Below are 18,212 nucleotides of genomic sequence, written 5' to 3'. Positions count from 1 at the left end.
TTCTCCTGCCTCAGCCTCCCGAGTAGCTGGGACTACAGGTGCCTGCCACCACGTCCGGCTAATTTTTTGTATTTTTAGTGGAAATGGGGTTTCACCGTGTTAGCCAGGATGTTCTTGATCTCCTGACCTTGTGATGCGCCCGCCTTGGCCTCTCAAAGTGCTGGGATTACAGGCATGAGCCACCGCGCCTGGTCGATCTGGTTTGTATTTTTAATAAAAATAAGCCTGGTAGTATAAAGAATGTATTAAGATGCAGGGAGAGTCAATAAATAAGATTTAGGGGGATAGGCCCAAATTAAGGCAGAAGCACTGCAGTGGGGTTGAAGAGGAGTTGAAGTATTCAAATAATGTTTTGGAGGTAAACTTGAAGTTTTGTGATTGATGGGCTATAGAGGTGGGGCAAGGAAAGTTAATCCTCCGATGTTTGACCAGAAAATTAGATGTCTGGTACCTTTTGCTATGATAGGAATGTAAGGGAAGATTAGATGGGCTGGGCAGGAAGGCAGAAAGGGTTTGAGACAGGTTGAGGATGGTGTGTCTCTGGAACTTGCAGATGGAAATGTGTAGGTCTGAGATGATAGCTCAGGTAGTGAGCTACAATGACTAATGAAGCCATAGCTGCTATAGCCCACAGAGAGCCCAGAGAATGACTCAAGAATAAGGCTGAAGACAGAACCCTGGAGATCACTAACATCTCAGAGTCCGTGAAGAGAATGAAAAAGTGATCAGCTGGGGAAGTAGGAAGAAAACCAGCAGTGGGGCCTCTTGGAAGCCAGAGGAAGAGAGTTTTAAAATGATGTTTTTTAAAATTGCCTTCATTATTCTAGTTGTCTTCTAACTTTAAAAAGTTCATGTTACATTTTAAAAAACCAAGTTACTTTCCCAAATTTACATAAATGGAGTCTTTTTCTTCCTCATCTGACAGTGATCCTAATGGCCTAGTGTAAGAAAATATACTGATGATCCCCAAGCTTACTGAATTTCATAAACTTAAATGAGCTGGGTTTTCAGGTTCAGGGAAGTTAATGATATTTCCAATATCATTGTGGCAGCTGTTTCTAGTTTGAAGATGATTTATATGTTAAATTTAAAAGGATGATGAAATACTTCTTGTGAAAGTTTCAAAGTACTCTATAAATGAAAACTCATTTTTATACAAATGATAACCAAATGTTTTAACACTTACTCTGACACTGCATTTGCTTGTTTGCATATAAGCCAGTGGCATTGGGCTGTCAGCACAGAGCTGGTACCCAAAGATAGCAAAATTGACAATAGCGGAGAAAGTAAGACTCTGCAGCTGGAGAATGAAGCCTGGAGAAGCAGCTGAAATAAGGCACACCTATCGCATGCCTTTGTGTGTTCACTTCCCCTTTAGGTCTTTAATACCTTGTTACTCAAAGTGTGCTCCAAGAAGAAGCTGCACCAGCATCACCTGGGAACTTGTTAGAAATGCAGACTCTCAGGGTCCTCCCCAGATCTCCTGAATCAATCTACATGTTATTCAGATCCTCAGGCAATTCCTATATACTTGAAAGTTTGAGAACCACCATTCTAAATAATTAATAGAGGGCTTATAATGTTCTTTAATGACTGAGCCCTCTAGCTTTGCCATTTCACTGTCTCTAGGACAGCAAGATGTTTGGAAGTGGGGTGGGTATCATGCTCACTAGTTGGTTTATTTTCTTTTCCCTGAGGTGGGGTAGATAGAGATTAGAAGTGCAGATTCTGGAGTCAGATTGCCTGAGTTCAAATCCAAGCTCTGTCATGTCTACCACATTTCCCCACTTATTGAGGGTAACTGCAGTGAGCAAAGATCCCCCTGCCACCATACTGATCCGTATTGGATGTGGAATTGAGCTACAGTAGGCCTTTAGGGATGTGTAGGTGTGTGTCATCATCATTATTTTTTGGTTATGGTTTCTTGGTCCTAGCTGAACCATCAATTATTGAAAAGTAGGTGAAGTGTGGATAACTTTTTAACTTTAGTATAGAAATGCTCTGAATAAGGAATCATAGAAGACTTTTCAGCTTCACTGAAAAAAGTCTATAACAGTTACGGTAACTCTCATTAAATTATACCATACTAAGCAATAATAGGAAATTTTTACCAGCAGTGCTTAGAGACCAGTACTGACTTTGTTTTCTACAGGGGGCAGCTGGCATTTTATGCTATGTGGGAGCCTATGTCTTCATCACTTATGATGACTATGACCACTTCTTTGAAGATGTGTACACGCTCATCCCTGCTGTAGTGATCATAGCTGTAGGAGCCCTGCTTTTCATCATTGGGCTAATTGGCTGCTGTGCCACAATCCGGGAAAGTCGCTGTGGACTTGCCACGGTAAGATGTGTTGTCAGAACACGCGGGAGTGTTTAGTCTACGCTACTCTATTCTTGAACCTGAGACTCTTTGGCTCTTACAGTTGGAACAAAGTTAGCATTTAAACTTCTAGCAATTATCTCTGATAAGTTTTTTTAATCAAGAGTGTATTTAAAGTTATTTTTTCATTTGTATATAATTTTAAACAATGTTTTCTTACAGTTTGTCATCATCCTGCTCTTGGTTTTTGTCACAGAAGTTGTTGTAGTGGTTTTGGGATATGTTTACAGAGCAAAGGTATGTTGTCTACTGTAATTCACATAATGCCTTAAAAGGTAGTTTAAGTGTTTCAATTAAAATAGAACACATTCATTTTATCAGAGTAAACATTTTCTTTTGCCTCACTTGTTTAATCTGTATTTTAAATATCTAAAGTTAATTGCCATATATTTACATATCAAGACTCCTCACCACATTTAATATAGCAGAGTATTGTGTATGTATTGTTCTTGATTATAGGTATTTATAGCTGCAAATGAATAATTAGCTGAGAAGTTTGTTCAGATTTCCTCAGCACATAGATTGCCTATATGAGGGGAGGCATAATTTTCTGATTTCTGCTTTAGAGAACCAAACTCAGGATTTCGTTTTCCATTGTCTCTTTAAAAAATGCCTTGGTCCTGAACATAGAAAAAGATGCTGTGAGTTGTGATCCCACCTTCCACCCCTGTCCTGAGGAACAAGGGGTCCTGCCAACTTAGAACACCAAGGCAGCTGGGGCCAGCACTCCTTTCTTGCCCTTCATTTTTTTTAGTCATTTCACCATTCCTTCCTTTCTATTTTGCGTGATTTTGCTGTCTACCTCTAGTACCACTTAAGGCTAAATAGGCTGCTTTAAATTAATTAATATGGGCATAATTTTAGAGGCATGGTAAAGACATAATAGACTCATTCTCATTATAACTTAATGGTTTTAAGTCAAGGACATAATATGCCAAGTTAATTTTCAGATCATTGATACGTAAGGTACTGTAAAGCTGTGCTAAAAAAAAAAATGCAATGGATTATGTCCCTACCTATGATCTGGTTATCAATTTTATGGACTTATTTTATTACTGTTGTAATTACCAGGTAAGTCCAGTCCTCAGAGGGGCAAGAAGGATCTGGTACAAGCAAACTTTACTAAATGATACTTGCTTGCCATTTTAGTAATTGGCAGCAATAAGCTATGCAGCTTGTTTCCTGTCTTCTTTTTGCAATACATTGAACAGCAGCTTTTTCATTAAGTGCCACTTCTAAGGACTGATGTTTTTAACCCTGATTACTTTTGCACATTTAACCAACTCTAAACAGAATAAATAAAATGGAAATAATGTTGGCATTTGTCCTAAAAGTATCTTACAGGAGCTTCAGAGTTGTTTTGTTTTACCTCCTTTAGGACAGGAAAATGAGTAGTCTTCTGAGAAACTTATTTGTAAAAGGAAGGCGTCCATTTATAATTTAGGACATCTATCCCAAGCCTCAACTGTTCTCCCTTTTGGATACATTGTTAGCCTGCCATTTTGTACACAGTCTTCTCTTTGAATGCTTTAATCTGTGTGGTATATGTCTGAATTTTTACCTGTCACTTTTCTCCCTCCTGCCTTCATATATATCTATATGAAGATGAAGGCAGGAAGGGAGAAAACGTTACAAGAAATTCATAGAGATCTGGCAACTTGCAAACATTTCATGTAAGTATTTTAGTAGGAGCCTTGACTAATGTTACTTTTGCTAGTATTTTTGAGGGACTGAATTCTTTGTTCTGATTCAGGTGGAAAATGAGGTTGATCGCAGCATTCAGAAAGTGTATAAGACCTACAATGGAACCAACCCTGATGCTGCTAGCCGGGCTATTGATTATGTACAGAGACAGGTGAGCTTTCTTGAGGCAGATTTGTTTTTGAGGACCAATCACTATTGGGTCAACATTAAACTAACTGTGATTTCTGTGTAAATTAGCCACGTCCCTTCACATCCATGGCTATCCTGATGTGACCAATATTTTTCCCCAGCCTTCACCCTTGAAAAGTTTATTTCATCACCTAGCCAGATAAGAAACATCTTGAACTTTTTTTTATCATCTGACTTCCCCTTCCCTGACCCCAGTCTGTACTCTCCCAAAGTACTTAGCCAAAGGGGTGATGATGCAGGAGAGAGATATGTGTCACAGGAAAGGTGGGAGTCCAGATAGACTCCAGGGGAGGTGGGAGGTCTATATATACTTTTAGAAAACAGGATCAGAAAAGACAACAGACAAACTGTCAAAAAAAAGTTGTTATGGACAGTTTCATATACACGAAGGTAGAAAGAATAGTATAATAGATGTTTGCACCCCGACCCTGTCTCAATAATATCAACTTTTTGTCAGTCTTAATTGCCCCCACTTATTTTTTGCTTCATTATCTTAAAGCAAATCTCAAAATTTTTAAGACAAAATATTTTAAACACTTGTCATTGGAAATAATATTTAACTTGGAACCAGATATTTAACATGTAAGACATGAAGTTTTTCCTTAGTTAGAAACTACGCCTTACAGGCAATGAACTTTTCTTTTTTTTTTCTTTTTTTTTTTTTTTTGAGACGGCAGAATTTTACCCTTGTTGCCTAGGCTAGAGTGCAATGGTATGATCTTGGCTCACTGCAACCTCCACCTCCTGGGTTCAAATGATTCTCCTGCCTCAGCCTCCTGAGTAACGGGGATTATAGGCATGCGCCACCACACCCAGCTAATTTTGTATTTTTAGTAGAGATAGGATTTCTCCATGTTGGTCAGGCTGGTCTTGAACTCCTGACCTCAGGTGATCTGCCTATCTCGGCCTCCCAAAGTGCTGGGATTACTTGCTTGAGCCACTGTGCCTGGCCTGGCAATGTACTTTTCGTATGGGGGTTCTGGAGCCACTAGCCATGTCTGGCTGTTTACATTGAAATTTAAAAGGCAGCTTTCTAGTCACACTAGCCACAATTTAAGTGCTCAGTAGAGCTTCATGTGGCTAGTGGCTACTATGTTGGATCATGCAGACTTTCCATTATTATAGAAAGTTATATCGGACATCACTGGTCTAGAGTGGCTTATTTTAAAGCTCTGTAGTACATGGAACTTCAGATGTTTGGGTTTTGTGAGGAATAATACCTGTTCTCTTCTAGCTGCATTGTTGTGGAATTCACAACTACTCAGACTGGGAAAATACAGATTGGTTCAAAGAAACGAAAAACCAGAGTGTCCCTCTTAGCTGCTGCAGAGAGACTGCCAGCAATTGTAATGGCAGCCTGGCCCACCCTTCTGACCTCTATGCTGAGGTGAGTCTCTTGGCCAAGACTTGAGTCTAGCCTGATTAACCTGTTTTTCACCATGTCTTATCACCATCTGGGACTTCTTTTCTGCCACCTTTTGCTTGTCTTTAATGTCATGTTGTTTTATTGTAAATTATAAAATGCATTGTCTTTTGCTTTAATTACATGTCTGTAAATTATACCAATCATGGAATCTTTTTTCCCCTCTTTCAGTTTCTGTCATTTTCCTTTCTGTCAGTGGGTAGTAACCTGTGAATCTGCAGCTTTAACTTTTAAAGAAGACGTCTAATGAGGATGACTGTGTTTGTTACAGGGGTGTGAGGCTCTAGTTGTGAAGAAGCTACAAGAAATCATGATGCATGTGATCTGGGCTGCACTGGCATTTGCAGCTATTCAGGTAAGCACAGCTTGCCAAGGAGTTCTATCAGAGTGAGTTGGTTCTCTGATGTCAGCCCTGCATGGTTTTAATCCCCATCACAGTGAATCTTTGTGTATGTAGGTAATGTGGAAGTGACTGAGGTACTGGCCTCCAGTGTCCCATTTCTTGTCTATACACCTAGACCCGGAATGGTCTAAAGAAACCAGAAATCTGGATGGGGAGGGACTATGTGTTGAGGGAACTCCTTGTCTTACTGTCTTTCTTGATTAGTGAGTGACTTGTTCAAAACGTAAATGAACTGTTGTCATAGTGTATTATTGGAAGATATTTTAATAGAATGTCACAAAATTTTTAAAACTTATACTTCTTTCTTTCAGTTTGGGAATACAAAGCTTTATTCAGTTTTTTTGTATGCTAGTTCTCCCTCTAGTTCTTGTTTTTCTGTCCTCATGGGTTTTATGTATTCATATATCTAAATCAAGAACTGGTACTACAGCACTGGTCTCTTGCACTAAATGCAACAACTTTTAAAGATAGAGACAGGGTCTCACTCTGTCACCCAGGCTTGAGTGCAGTGACATGATAATAGCTCACTGTAACTTTGAACTCCTGAGCTCAGGTGATCCTCCTACTTCAACCTTTCGAGTAGCTGGGACTACAAGCACAGCCCACCACACCCGACTAATTTTTATTTTTATTTTTATTTATTTATTTTTGCAGAAATGTGGTCTCATTATGTTGCCCAGGCTGGTCTCAAACTCCTGGCCTCAATCAGTCCTCCTGTCTTGGCCTCCTAAAGTGCTGGGATTTACAGGTGTGATCCACTGCACCCAGCTTATGCTTTCTCTGTTTTTCTTTATTTTTTTTTTGAGACAGAGTTTTGCTCTTGTCGCCTAGGCTATAGTGCAGTGGTGTGATCTCGGCTCACTGCAACCTCTGCCTCCTGGGTTCCAGTGATTTTCCTGCCTCAGCTTCCCAAGTAGCTGGGATTGCAGGTGCCCGCTACCATGCCCAGCTAATTTTTGTATTTTTAGTGGAGATAGATTTTTACCATGTTGGCCAGGTTGGTCTTGAACTCCTGACCTCAGGTGATCCACCTGCCTCGGCCTCCCAAAGTGCTGGGATTACAGGCGTGAGCCAACGCGCCTAGCCTCAGCTTATGCTTTCTTAAGCCTGAAACTTATTTCAAGAGCTAAAAGAGCCGGGTGTGATGGGTTACATCTGTAATCCCAGCACTTTGGGAGACAGAGGCAGTAGGATCCCATGAGGTCGAAAGTTTGAGACCAGCCTGGGCAGTGAGACTCCATTTCTACCAAAAAAAAATTTTGTTTTAAGAAAGAAAAATGTAGATATCTTTTAATTGTTAGATAAAACCAATGTAATTGCTAGTTTAAATGTAAGTTGCTTGAATTGCTTGCTCTTTGTATATTTGAACAGAAGCTAGTGTATTTAATGGGAAAGGTGAAAGGATGATTGTTTACTTTGCTGATATTCAGACAGTCCTGAAATGATTCATTAAAAAGTCTACCTCTTTATTTGCCATGGTCTTTGCCCTTCTAAGTATTTACTTTGCAGCTCTGCATAGCAGTAATCTGATGATCAGCAGGGATTTATTTCATATTTTGATTATTTATGCAAACACATTCATTTAGCTAAAAATAATGAAATATGAGGAAGGTCTCTTTTCCCAAATAGAATTCTGATCTGTGTATTCTTAATGATTTTATGTTCAGTAATAAAGCCACATGTATTAGCATGCAGCGAAAAAGCTTTGGACCTGTATGGTACTTGTGGTCATGAAATATGCAACATGTATGTAGAAGACTGATAAAAATAATCACTTTAGCTATGTCCCTCATCTAGTTAAGCGGCTTAGCCTGCCAGATATTTCTTTATTAATTTTTCAATAGGGGCTAATAAATATAACTAGTCTCTGAATTTATATATAACTGCCATACGTGTTATATACTTAAGTCACCCTGACTTAAGTAAAAGCTGATAAAGCTTGATTTTTTTCAGTTCAGCAAGACTGCTTAAGTTTAGGGATTCAGAACTTTCACAGACTCAAAACCTAGTGGTTTTGAACATTTTAAAAACTTGGGTTTTAAGGGGAGAAAATTTATCTGAAATAATAAAAGAATTTTACCTAATTGTTTTTAAGAGTACCTGTAAACATTCTAAGCTTTTGGTATTCAAAATCTGATAGATTGGTGCCCTGGGTGTGGAAAACCTGAACAAAGGCAGAAATAACTGAAAGATCAGTGAGCTTTTGTGCTTGTACACGAATCCTAATATAGAAATTTAGAACTGGAGAGGATGGTTGGAGATTCTCCAGTCTTGGCCCTCTTTGTTTAGGCACAAAATTTAGGGCGAGCAAGGATAGCGTGACATGACCATCACACACACACTGGCAACACTAAAGACCCCTGCCTCTGTTGTACTCTGCCTACAATTACAAGATTAAATTCCTAAATTTTGTCAGGAAACCTGACAGTTAATTGACACTTTAGCTGGATAAAATAGAGAGGTAAGATGGCAGAGTTGAGTAGTTACAATAGAGATTGATTTTTGTCTTGATTTGGAAAGCCTAAAATATTTATGATATGGCCCTTTAAGAAAATGTTTGGTGACTCTTGCTCTAGTCCATTAAATAATCAAGATTTGGGTAGGACCAAAGTGACCAAGAAAGAAAAACCTGAAAAATACCAATTAATTATTATAACAGGACTTTTGGATATAAAAGAATGAGATTTAAAATTTTTTGATTTTTGATATCCTGCTTATTAATTAGCAGGATATTTCACTTCTTTGAGAGTAGCCACTCTCTTAACTCATGATCAGTTATGAATTTTATATTTAAAGAGTCTAGTTGTAATAATTGACAAAAATCTGGGTTTTGATTTGTCAAGCTCCTGAGTATCTGCTGTGAGTAAGGCTCTCTCTCTACAAAGGCAATATGGGGAAAATGTTTTAAGTCTTTACTTTGGAGTCTCATGAAGTTGGCATGTCCTCAAGATAGAACAATCAAGAGCAGACTTCGTAGAGAACTGTTTCCCAAGGCCATGTTGCTTTTTTCCTGGTCTCTATGCCACATGTGAAGCCAGTGGAGAGGGCCCTTTCCTCCTCCTCCTCCTTAATTACCAGTTATTCATTAAAATGAGTAACTTCCTCCTCCTTCCCCTCACACCCTGGCCAACATTGCGAAATATTATATAAGTGAACTCATACAGTTTGCAACCTTTTGTACCTTCTTAAAAACAAATTAGTGTATTTTGGATATAGATCTGTCTTTTTAATTTCATGTCTGCATAGTATTCCATTTTATAGGCATACTTTAATCAACATTAATGGGCTGTTTATAGCAAAAATTTATAACCATGAAATTACAGTATCAGAATGTATGAATGAATTTTGATAGGTATTTCCAGTTTTTTCTCAGAAAAGAGTGTTTCTAATGTGCAAAAGTTCTTACTTTTGTATAAGAATGCCTATTTCCCCCTACCACCACCTGCACGGTATATCATAGAACATTTTACTTTGCCAGTCAGTTTTTTAAATCACTGCTTGTCATTTTCTTGCAATTTTTGCAGTTGCTAGGTGTTATATTTGGGCTAAGTGAAGTTTAGTTCTCATGCCTTGAATATTGCAAGAGAGTATTTCATTGCAAGAGATAATGTTGGAGATAAAATATTTGTGTAATGTTTCTAAGTCTGTTGGAATATTTCAAAAATCAATGGAATTTCAGTATAACAGGCCTTTGGAAATGAACCTGTAATAATACTTAATGGTGAGGATAAGAAATTATTGTGTAGAGCTTAATGTTCTTAAGCAGACTGATTCCCAAGCATGAGTAGAATTTTATCAAGTTTATTTAATTGTTTCAAAATCAATACAAGTTGATTTCATTGAAATAAACAAATTGGGAAAGAAATACTTATTTCAGACCTCATTTTGAAAATGCTGACTCCTATAATAAAATTTAACCAATTGAAAGGAATGTGGGGAGGTGGGGGTGGGAAGAGAGATTTTTTTTCCCCTAGCAAATTAGTCATTTCTGAGCTTAGCATTTTTATTGCTCAATTTAATATTGCCTGGGAACATAATTGCGTTTGAGTTTATAGCTGTTCTAACAATGTTTTGATGTACAGAGAACAGAAATGTGTTTCTCTAGGAATTAGGTACTTCATCGGTCTAGAATTGACTTAAACTGTTTAGTAAACTTTAAATAATATTCACCTCTTAAGTGTGTTTAAGGTGCTTTGCACTAGTAAGCACTCAGCAAATTGTGAAGTAGTGAAACTGATGGATTTGAGCAGGAAATGTATATCCCAAATGGGCAGAATATAGGTTAATGTGAGGGTAGAAATTGGAGGGGGTGACTTTATACCGTGGAGAATTCAGATTGGGGACATCCTTATGTGTATGTTTGTCTTAGTAGTAATCTTCCTCTTCAAACTTGGAGAGTCTGTTTATGGATTGGGTACATTTTGCAGAAATTAGATTGAGCCACGTATGTACAGAGGACCCTGTCTTTTAAAATCAGATAACTGAGGCTTGTTCCCATCAATGATAAGTTAAACAGCAAATTATCTCACAAAAAAATTTATTTTGTGAGAAGGTAGGTCAAAAATTCTAGAATCACTTTCTCTTTAATCCAGCTTAATCGTTTTGCTTATCCAAAATAACATGGCTTGACTTTATCACTACTCCAATATGCTACCACAGAAGGATTAGGACTTATTAAAATAAAATGATGAAGGAAGAGTGACCTTTCAAAAATAATATGTATACAATACCACAGAACCGTGGATTTCAAAAATGGTAAATGTGAAGGAAACAAAAATCTTCCAACTACATTTTTTTGGCATCAGAATTGGTTTTCCACCATAGGGCTATTCACATAGTGAATTTTGTGGATTGTTGTAAAGCCTATTGCTCCAAAAACTGAAGGGCCTGAAAAGACCACCATTAAGCACACACATTCTTGCTCATTCTACTCCCCAGGCCTTTGCTGTCGAGAATGGTAGCCACTAGTCACATGTGTCTACATTTAAATTAATTTAAATAAGATAAAAAGTACAACTCCTTAGTTGCAGCAACTATATTTCAGGTGCTCAGTAGCTACATGAGGCCACATGACAGTGCGTATGTGGTATGTCTCCATCACTGCAGAAAGTTCTTTTGGAGAGCACTGGCTAGACTAGTAGTGGGGATGCCAAATAAGAGAGACTTGATTCCCTGCTGGCTTTACAAAGAGTTCCTGGGAGGGAAGCTGAAGCTTAGGACTTAGTTCTTTAAAAAATAATGTACTCATAAGAAATTCCTTCTGTCACTGTTGTTATTGCCTTTTTGATGATTTGAAGTCATTGAACTTCGAAACAGCTCTATTACCAACAAAGAAATACACACCTGCCGTGAGAGGGTTTTCAGCCTTTCTTCCCCATTGTTTTTTTTCAACAGCTGCTGGGCATGCTGTGTGCCTGCATCGTGTTGTGCAGAAGGAGTAGAGATCCTGCTTATGAGCTCCTCATCACTGGTGGAACCTATGCATAGTTGACAACTCAAGCCTGAGCTTTTTGGTCTTGTTCTGATTTGGAAGGTGAATTGAGCAGGTCTGCTGCCGTTGGCCTCCTGAGTTCATTTAGTTAAAGCACACGTACACTGGTGTTGGACAGAGCAGCTTGGCTTTTCATGTGCCCACCTACTTACCTACCTACCTGCGACTTCCTTTTTCCTTATTCTAGCTGACTCTTCATGCCCCTAAAATTTTAAGTACGATGGTGAACGTTCTAATTTCAGAACCAATCACAAGTCATGTAGTGTGGTAGAATTAAAGGAGGACACGAGCCTGCTTCTGTTACCTCCAAGTGGTAACAGGACTGATGCCGAAATGTCACCAGGTCCTTTCAGTCTTCACAGTGGAGAACTCTTGGCCAAAGGTTTTTCGGGGAAGGAGGAGGAAACCAGCTATCTGGTTAAGGTTAACACCAGATGGTGCCCCTCATCAGTGTCCTTTTAAAAAATATTTACTGTAGTCCAATAAGATAGCAGCTGTACAAAATGACTAAAAAAGGTTTTAGGATCATACGATGTATATCTTGGTTCATCTTCAAAATCGGAGACTGATCTTTGAAACTAGTGGTTTTTAATCAAAGCTGGCTTTATAGGAGGAGTAGAGTGTATGCACTACTGTTTTAAAAGAATTAGTGTGAGTGTGTTTTTGTATGAATGAGCCCATTTATGGTAAGTCTTAAGCTTGTTGGAAATAATGTACCCATGTAGACTAGCAAAATAGTATATAGATGTGATCTCAGTTGTAAATAGAAAAATCTAATTCAATAAACTCTGTATCAGCCCCCAACATGTCATTTTTCATTATTTTGGGGATATTTCAGTTTCAGAGCAGCAGTGTCGTGTTTTCTTTGTTGGTGCTGTCTATAGTTCATCATGATTTGCATGTGTTTTCATTATAGCTGTTGCCAGATTCTAAAGGCCTTGATATTCAAAAAACCACAAATGCTTTCAGTCCAGTATATCCTAGAAATATAGAACTCTACTTTGTGCAAGGCACTGGGGATACAGTGGCGATACTGTCCTTGTCTTCAAGGAGTTTGGAGTCCTAGTATAGGAGACATACATAGGAGCAGATAATTTTCAAAAGGTGCAGTGGTGGTAGTAATAGAATGGGAGTCCAAAGAGGAGTCCCGGAGAGGTCAGGGGTGACTTCCTAGAGATGCGCAAGCTTGGAGGCTGGATAGGCTTTGTTGAAAGATGGTACACAAGAGTGTGAAACAAAATTGTGTGTGCAGGGAGCTTAAAATACAAGGCTGGGGAAAGAAGTTGGAGAAGAAGGAAAACCCAGGTCCTCTAGTGTCTTACGGAACATCCTGTGGAGGTGAGACCTGACTTGTAGGTGGAAGCAGTTCTTCAGAGGTTTGATTTGGAGGGTGAACTGAGAAGAAGGTGGTGATGCAAGCCGGCCGTGCTGGAGCCAGGATGAATTGGCGTGACTGGGCTTCAGTTAGGCTGGCGTAGCAGTTGAGAGAGCTTAGCAGTGGGCAGCAGGGCACTGTTGGGGGTGGTGGTGAGCGGTGGATTCTGACTGTTTGGAGGCAGGACGGTAGCGGAATTCGATCACTGATTGGATGTGGGACAGAGAAGGGAGAAGAGAAGACTCATCTAGGATGAGTCCCAGGTTTCTGGCTCAGTCAACTGGGGAAACAAAGTCACAGAGATAGGGAGTAGTTAGAGAACACATCTAGGGGTGTGAGCTCATGGTCAGTTTTGAGATGCCCAAATATGCAAATCTGTCCCACCTGAAAATGGAGAAGACTCGGGAAAGGAGAGGAGTAAAAATTAACTCCTCTTCACAAAGTGGAAGTTACCAGAACATTTGTGATTTCAGAGGCCCCAAGGGATTAATCATGTGGCTACTGACCCATCCCACCTCTTGCCCCTGCCTGTTGCACAGTGGGCAAGAATGTTTGTGACCTTTCGCTACTACCACCTCCCCCCAGCATGGTCCCCCCAGTTTTCAATATGAACCGTCCTGTGGCAACCTGTCACAGACTGGCCCTGAGGTGAGCAGTATTTGGACTGTAATGTTGGTTGCCCTCCACTCTTTCTACAGGACAGAACGGGGCCTCTAGAGTGGGAAATGGCTTTGAGAAATATGCCGAGCAGTAGCCTTGTCCTTGAACTTGCCCAAGAGGATAATTTTCCACACCCTTCCGGTACTCAGTCCTCTGTTTGCCTGGTGAGAGAGCAGCCTCCTCCCGTGTGCTCTGCCAGCTGGACCCAGACTGGCCATAATAGCAGTGAGACCAAAAAGATGGGGGTAGGGAGGTAGCTCTGAGGTCTGGGAAACCATTCTGGCTCCTGCCAGCTTTAAATTATGTTTAATTCCTGACACAGTTGTCCTGGAAATGCCTTTTTCTCTTGCCTGGGAACCACTAGAAGAGGAATGTTGTCTGTGTTGGCCAGGGCCATGCAAATTCAACATCTTGTCTCTGCCTTTCCCCGTGCAACTGAGGCTCGGAGTTTGCATTACCCAGTGCTTATTCTTCAGAGGGCAAAAGCACTGCTCGTCATGTCTGAAATTTAGTGAGCGAGCTCACTCACTAGGCTGGTGTTTCCCGCCCGTGGCTGCACATTGGAAGCACCGGGGCACTTTGAGAACTACAGATTCCCAGAGCTTCTAAGGTGGTCTAGGGTGTGTCCAGGACACAGCCCCGGTTGAGGACCACTGCTATATCGTATGGCCTCTTTTAAAAAAGTTAATTTTACTTGGAAATGATTTCAAACCTACAAAAAAGTTGCAAGAATAAGAACTGTACACGTGAGGCTCAAATATCCTTTGCCCAGATATACCTATTAACATTTCATCTCATTCTGTCTGTCATGTGTGTTCTCAAATGTGTGTGCATTCTCTCTCCCTCACCCCAAACCCGTCTCTTCCTCTCCCTCCCTCCTGCTGCCTCCACACCCGTCATGACCTTTTACAAAACCCTAATACCTCAGTGAGTACTTACCAACAAGAAGATAACTCTCTGACGACTGCAGTACAGTTGTCAAATTCCATCCATCTAACACTGATAGAATACCTCACCACTCATATTCCCATTGGCCGCATTGTGTCCTCGATAGCACCTTTCCCTCTGTGGTGCTGGATCTGGTCTGGATCAGGTAATCAACTGAGTTGTCATGTCTCCTTGGTCTTCTTTAATCTGGATCATTTCCATAGCTTTGTCTCTGATGATAGGCACAGTTTGTAAGGATACATTTCGTTTTAGGTGGTGCTGCTTATCTGCGTTGGTCTGCGATTTCCTTGTCATTAGATTTGGTTTTGCATTCCAGGTGGCTGAACCACTACCTGCATCACGTGGGATGCCTCTCAGGGCATCCCATCTTAAGGCACACAGTGCCCATCTGCCCCTCAGTGGGGATGTTCGTTTTGATCATCTAGTCCAAGAAGGAGGAAATGTGAACAGGAAGATTTTAATATAAATAATTAACTGTGTAGAAGGTAGTTAACTACTAAAAGGGATAAAAAAGCTCTAAAGCAGCTTAGCAGAGAACAGCTGTCACCCCTAGGGCTAAGGGAAGAGAACACAGAGAAGGAACTTGGAAACTCAGAGGAGATTCGCCAAGGGGGAGAGACCTCCGAGGGGTGGCTGTGGTTGCCTGGGATATGCTACCTGTCCCGTGCTAGAGAATCAGCTCACTGAAGGTACCCGTCGCCGAGCCACGGGAGCAGAGAGCTGCCACGGTGGGGAATGCTGCTGGGACCCATGCCAGACCAAAGGAGACAGAAGAAAAAGGCCATCTTCCTCCTCTAGCCTTGTGGGCCCCTTGAGAGCCCACTGTGGGTCAGGCTGGCAAAGGATAAAGGAGTTTGCAGCGTCCCCTCTTCAGTGTGACAAGGAAGGGCAAGGTCAAGGGAGTTTGGAGCTAAGAGGCAATAAATGAATACCTGGCACACCTGGCCGAGGTGTGTCCACTTTCTCCATAGCATAGTTACTGTTTTTTTCTTTTCAACTAATAAGAAATCTCTGGAGACACACTGTCTCCATGTACATACCCTGTTCCTCGTCAGAATCCACGCCTCCCCACTCAGGTTCAGGAAATGTTGCTGATTCTGGCCTGATTCAGTCTTTATGATGATTGCCAAGCGACATTTCTGCAGTCCAGCACTCCTTCCTCTTTTGCCGGTCATCCCTCCCTCCTCCTCCACTTGTTTTCATACATCCACTATGGATTCCCATTTTTTCAACAGTCTACTTCATCACTGACCTTTAGGGGTGGGAGAAGAGTTCCTCAGATAGTTGCAGACTTGGCCAGTGAGAGCCCCTTTGAGTTCCTCCTATATCCCAGCATTTTTGGAAGCACTCCCCTAATTTCTGATCTAACAAGATGTTCCGGGCCCCTGGGCACCAGCCCTGGATCAGTGTTTCTCCCAGGAGCCCTGGTCCTTGGCACTAGGTGAGCTTATTGCAACTGGGGTGTCTTTGCTTCTTGTCCTATAGATTGACAGAGCTTGTCTTACTGCCTTTTTTAATTATATATTTTTTAAACAAAAGTAATTGGTGCTTTAAAAATGTAAACAATGCAGACATCTATAAAGAACAAAGTACCCACAGGGAAGCAAGTTCAGCAATGGCCTGTGTGTTTGCAGACTCTACGTACACAGAAACAGACTTGGTGGTCAGTTTTGGTTTTTGCTTTTTGCTAATAGGAATTTTATCCTACAAGGTCCTCTTTCTGTCTTCCCAACATAGTCTGGTGCTTTTTCCATGTCGGACTGTAGAATTTGTCATTCCGTTGTGTTAGCTGTGTGAGTACATTAGTACCATGATTAACCAAGGTGTATAAAGGGCAGGCCTGCAGGCTGCCTCCAGTGCCTCCACTACTCGCCATAGTGACCATCTCTATACACACACTGCAGTCATTTACAGTTTTTAAAATTAAAAGTTTTTATTGAGATGCAATTCACATGGCATAAAATTAACGATTTTAAAGTAAACAAGTGGCCTTGAGTACATTCACCATACTGTGGAACCACTGCCTGTATCTAGTTTCAAAGCACATTCATCACCCTGTGTCATGTATTTTTACATGAACTCCAAGGGTAGATTCTTGATAGTTGGATTTACTCTGGATCGAAAGTCACGTTTGGCTGGGCGCGGTGGCTCACGCCTGTAATCCTAGCACTTTGGGAGGTCGAGGCAGGTGGATCACTTGAGGTCAGGAGTTCAAAACCAGCCTGGCCAACATGGTGAAACCCATCTCTATTAGCAGGGCATGGTGGTGTGCACCTGTAGTCCCAGCTACTTGGGAGACTGAGGCAGGAGAATGGCGTGAACCCAGGAGGCAGAGGTTGCAGTGAGCCGAGATCATGCCACTGTACTCCAGACTGGGCAACAGAGCAAGACTCTGTCTCGAAAAAAAAAAAAAAAAGTCATGTTGAAACATTTTCATGGATACATCTGGTTGCTCTCCAGAAAGATTATATCAGTTTCTGCTGCCACCAGCAGTGTGTGAAATGTGCATTGCTTTACACCCTTGTCAACACTTTTTGTATGATCAGGTTTCATCTTTTCTTCCAGTCTGAGAAATGAAAATATGTATTTATTTGACTGTTAGCTAGGGCCAGGATGCTTTTAAAAGTGTTTCAGCTATTTGTATCTTCTGAATTTTGTTACTGTCCTCTGCCCGGTTTGATTGGTTAATGGGTTTTTTTCTTTCGGATCTTAACAGAGTTTACTTGGGAAACTTTTCTCTGAAGCTTAATGTCTGTAGCTATTGTGAATGCAGTGGTTTTCCTGAGTTATTTCCTAGTTGGTTGGTGTTGGTGTGTAACAGCACCTGCTTTTTGGGTGCATCCTTGCAGTTCTTGAAGATAACTTGTGTGTTGCACTTGGCTTTCTATTGCAGTGCCTGTGAGGTCTGTGAGGTCTCCTGAGGGTGTAACACAGTGACCTGGCAGAAATCTCCTATCTACTGAATACCTTTTTGGATGGTGCTGCTGCATTGCTGTTTGTCAGGGAGTCATACATAAATCCTGCTCTCCTGAGTTTATCCAATGAAGAAAGTAAGACAGATGTAGAAATTACAGGGTAGAAAAGAGACTTGCTGATCTTTTTTATTTTTTTCCTGAGACAGTCTTGCCCTGTCATCCAGGCTGGAATGCAGTGGCACGATCTTGGCTCACTGCAACCTCCGCCTCCTGGGTTCAAGCAGTTCTCCTGTCTCAGCCTCCCACGTAGCTGGGATTACAGGTATGCACCACCATGCCTGGCTAATTTTTGTATTTTTAGTAGAGACGGGGTTTCACCCTGTTGCCCAGGCTGGTCTCGAACTCCTGACCTCGTGATCCACCCACCTTGGCCTCCCCAAGTGCTGGGATTACAGGCGTGAGCCACCGCGCCCAGCCTGCTTGCTGATATTTGTCATCCCCACCATCATCTGAGATAAATCACTATGGTGCCATAAATGTTTTTCAAACTTTTTAAAATGTTTAGCTGAATATCCTGTTAGCCAGGGGTTTCTCAGCTCCGGCTGCATATCAGAATCACCAGGAGAATGTTTCAAATATTTATGTGTAAGCTCAGTTTGCAGGGATTTGGTTTCAGTTTGTCTGAGGTGGGACTGAAACATCAGCATTTGAAAAGCTGCTC

At 41.0% G+C, this 18,212-nt stretch overlaps 1 protein-coding gene across 2 annotated transcripts; it reads left to right on the top strand.

Moving 5' to 3' along the window:
• Positions 1-963: 963 nt before the first annotated feature.
• Positions 964-12,438, top strand: TSPAN3 (tetraspanin 3). Of its 2 annotated transcripts, none has more exons than XM_011982674.1 (7): positions 964-1,653; positions 2,153-2,344; positions 2,546-2,620; positions 4,137-4,238; positions 5,511-5,663; positions 5,971-6,054; positions 11,497-12,438. In XM_011982674.1, the coding sequence occupies exons 1-7, from the start codon at positions 1,639-1,641 to the stop codon at positions 11,587-11,589; spliced, it is 714 nt and encodes a 237-aa protein (XP_011838064.1). In that variant the 5' UTR covers positions 964-1,638; the 3' UTR covers positions 11,590-12,438. The 2 variants fall into 2 exon arrangements, with proteins under 2 accessions (XP_011838064.1, XP_011838065.1); XM_011982675.1 differs by lacking the exon at positions 964-1,653 and having other exon boundaries at positions 2,175-2,238; positions 2,271-2,344.
• Positions 12,439-18,212: the final 5,774 nt, after the last annotated feature.

The sequence above is a fragment of the Mandrillus leucophaeus genome, unplaced genomic scaffold, assembly GCF_000951045.1.
Source record: "Mandrillus leucophaeus isolate KB7577 unplaced genomic scaffold, Mleu.le_1.0 Scaffold241, whole genome shotgun sequence".
Taxonomy (NCBI): domain Eukaryota; kingdom Metazoa; phylum Chordata; class Mammalia; order Primates; family Cercopithecidae; genus Mandrillus; species Mandrillus leucophaeus.
Note: the sequence above shows the minus strand (reverse complement) of the source record. Positions and strands in the feature narration are given on the sequence as shown.

Coding starts and splice junctions, on each gene's coding strand:
- TSPAN3 (XM_011982674.1), top strand. Junction 4,239..5,510: donor TTGATTATGTACAGAGACAG/GTGAGCTTTCTT, acceptor GTTCTCTTCTAG/CTGCATTGTTGTGGAATTCA. Junction 6,055..11,496: donor TGGCATTTGCAGCTATTCAG/GTAAGCACAGCT, acceptor TTTTTTCAACAG/CTGCTGGGCATGCTGTGTGC.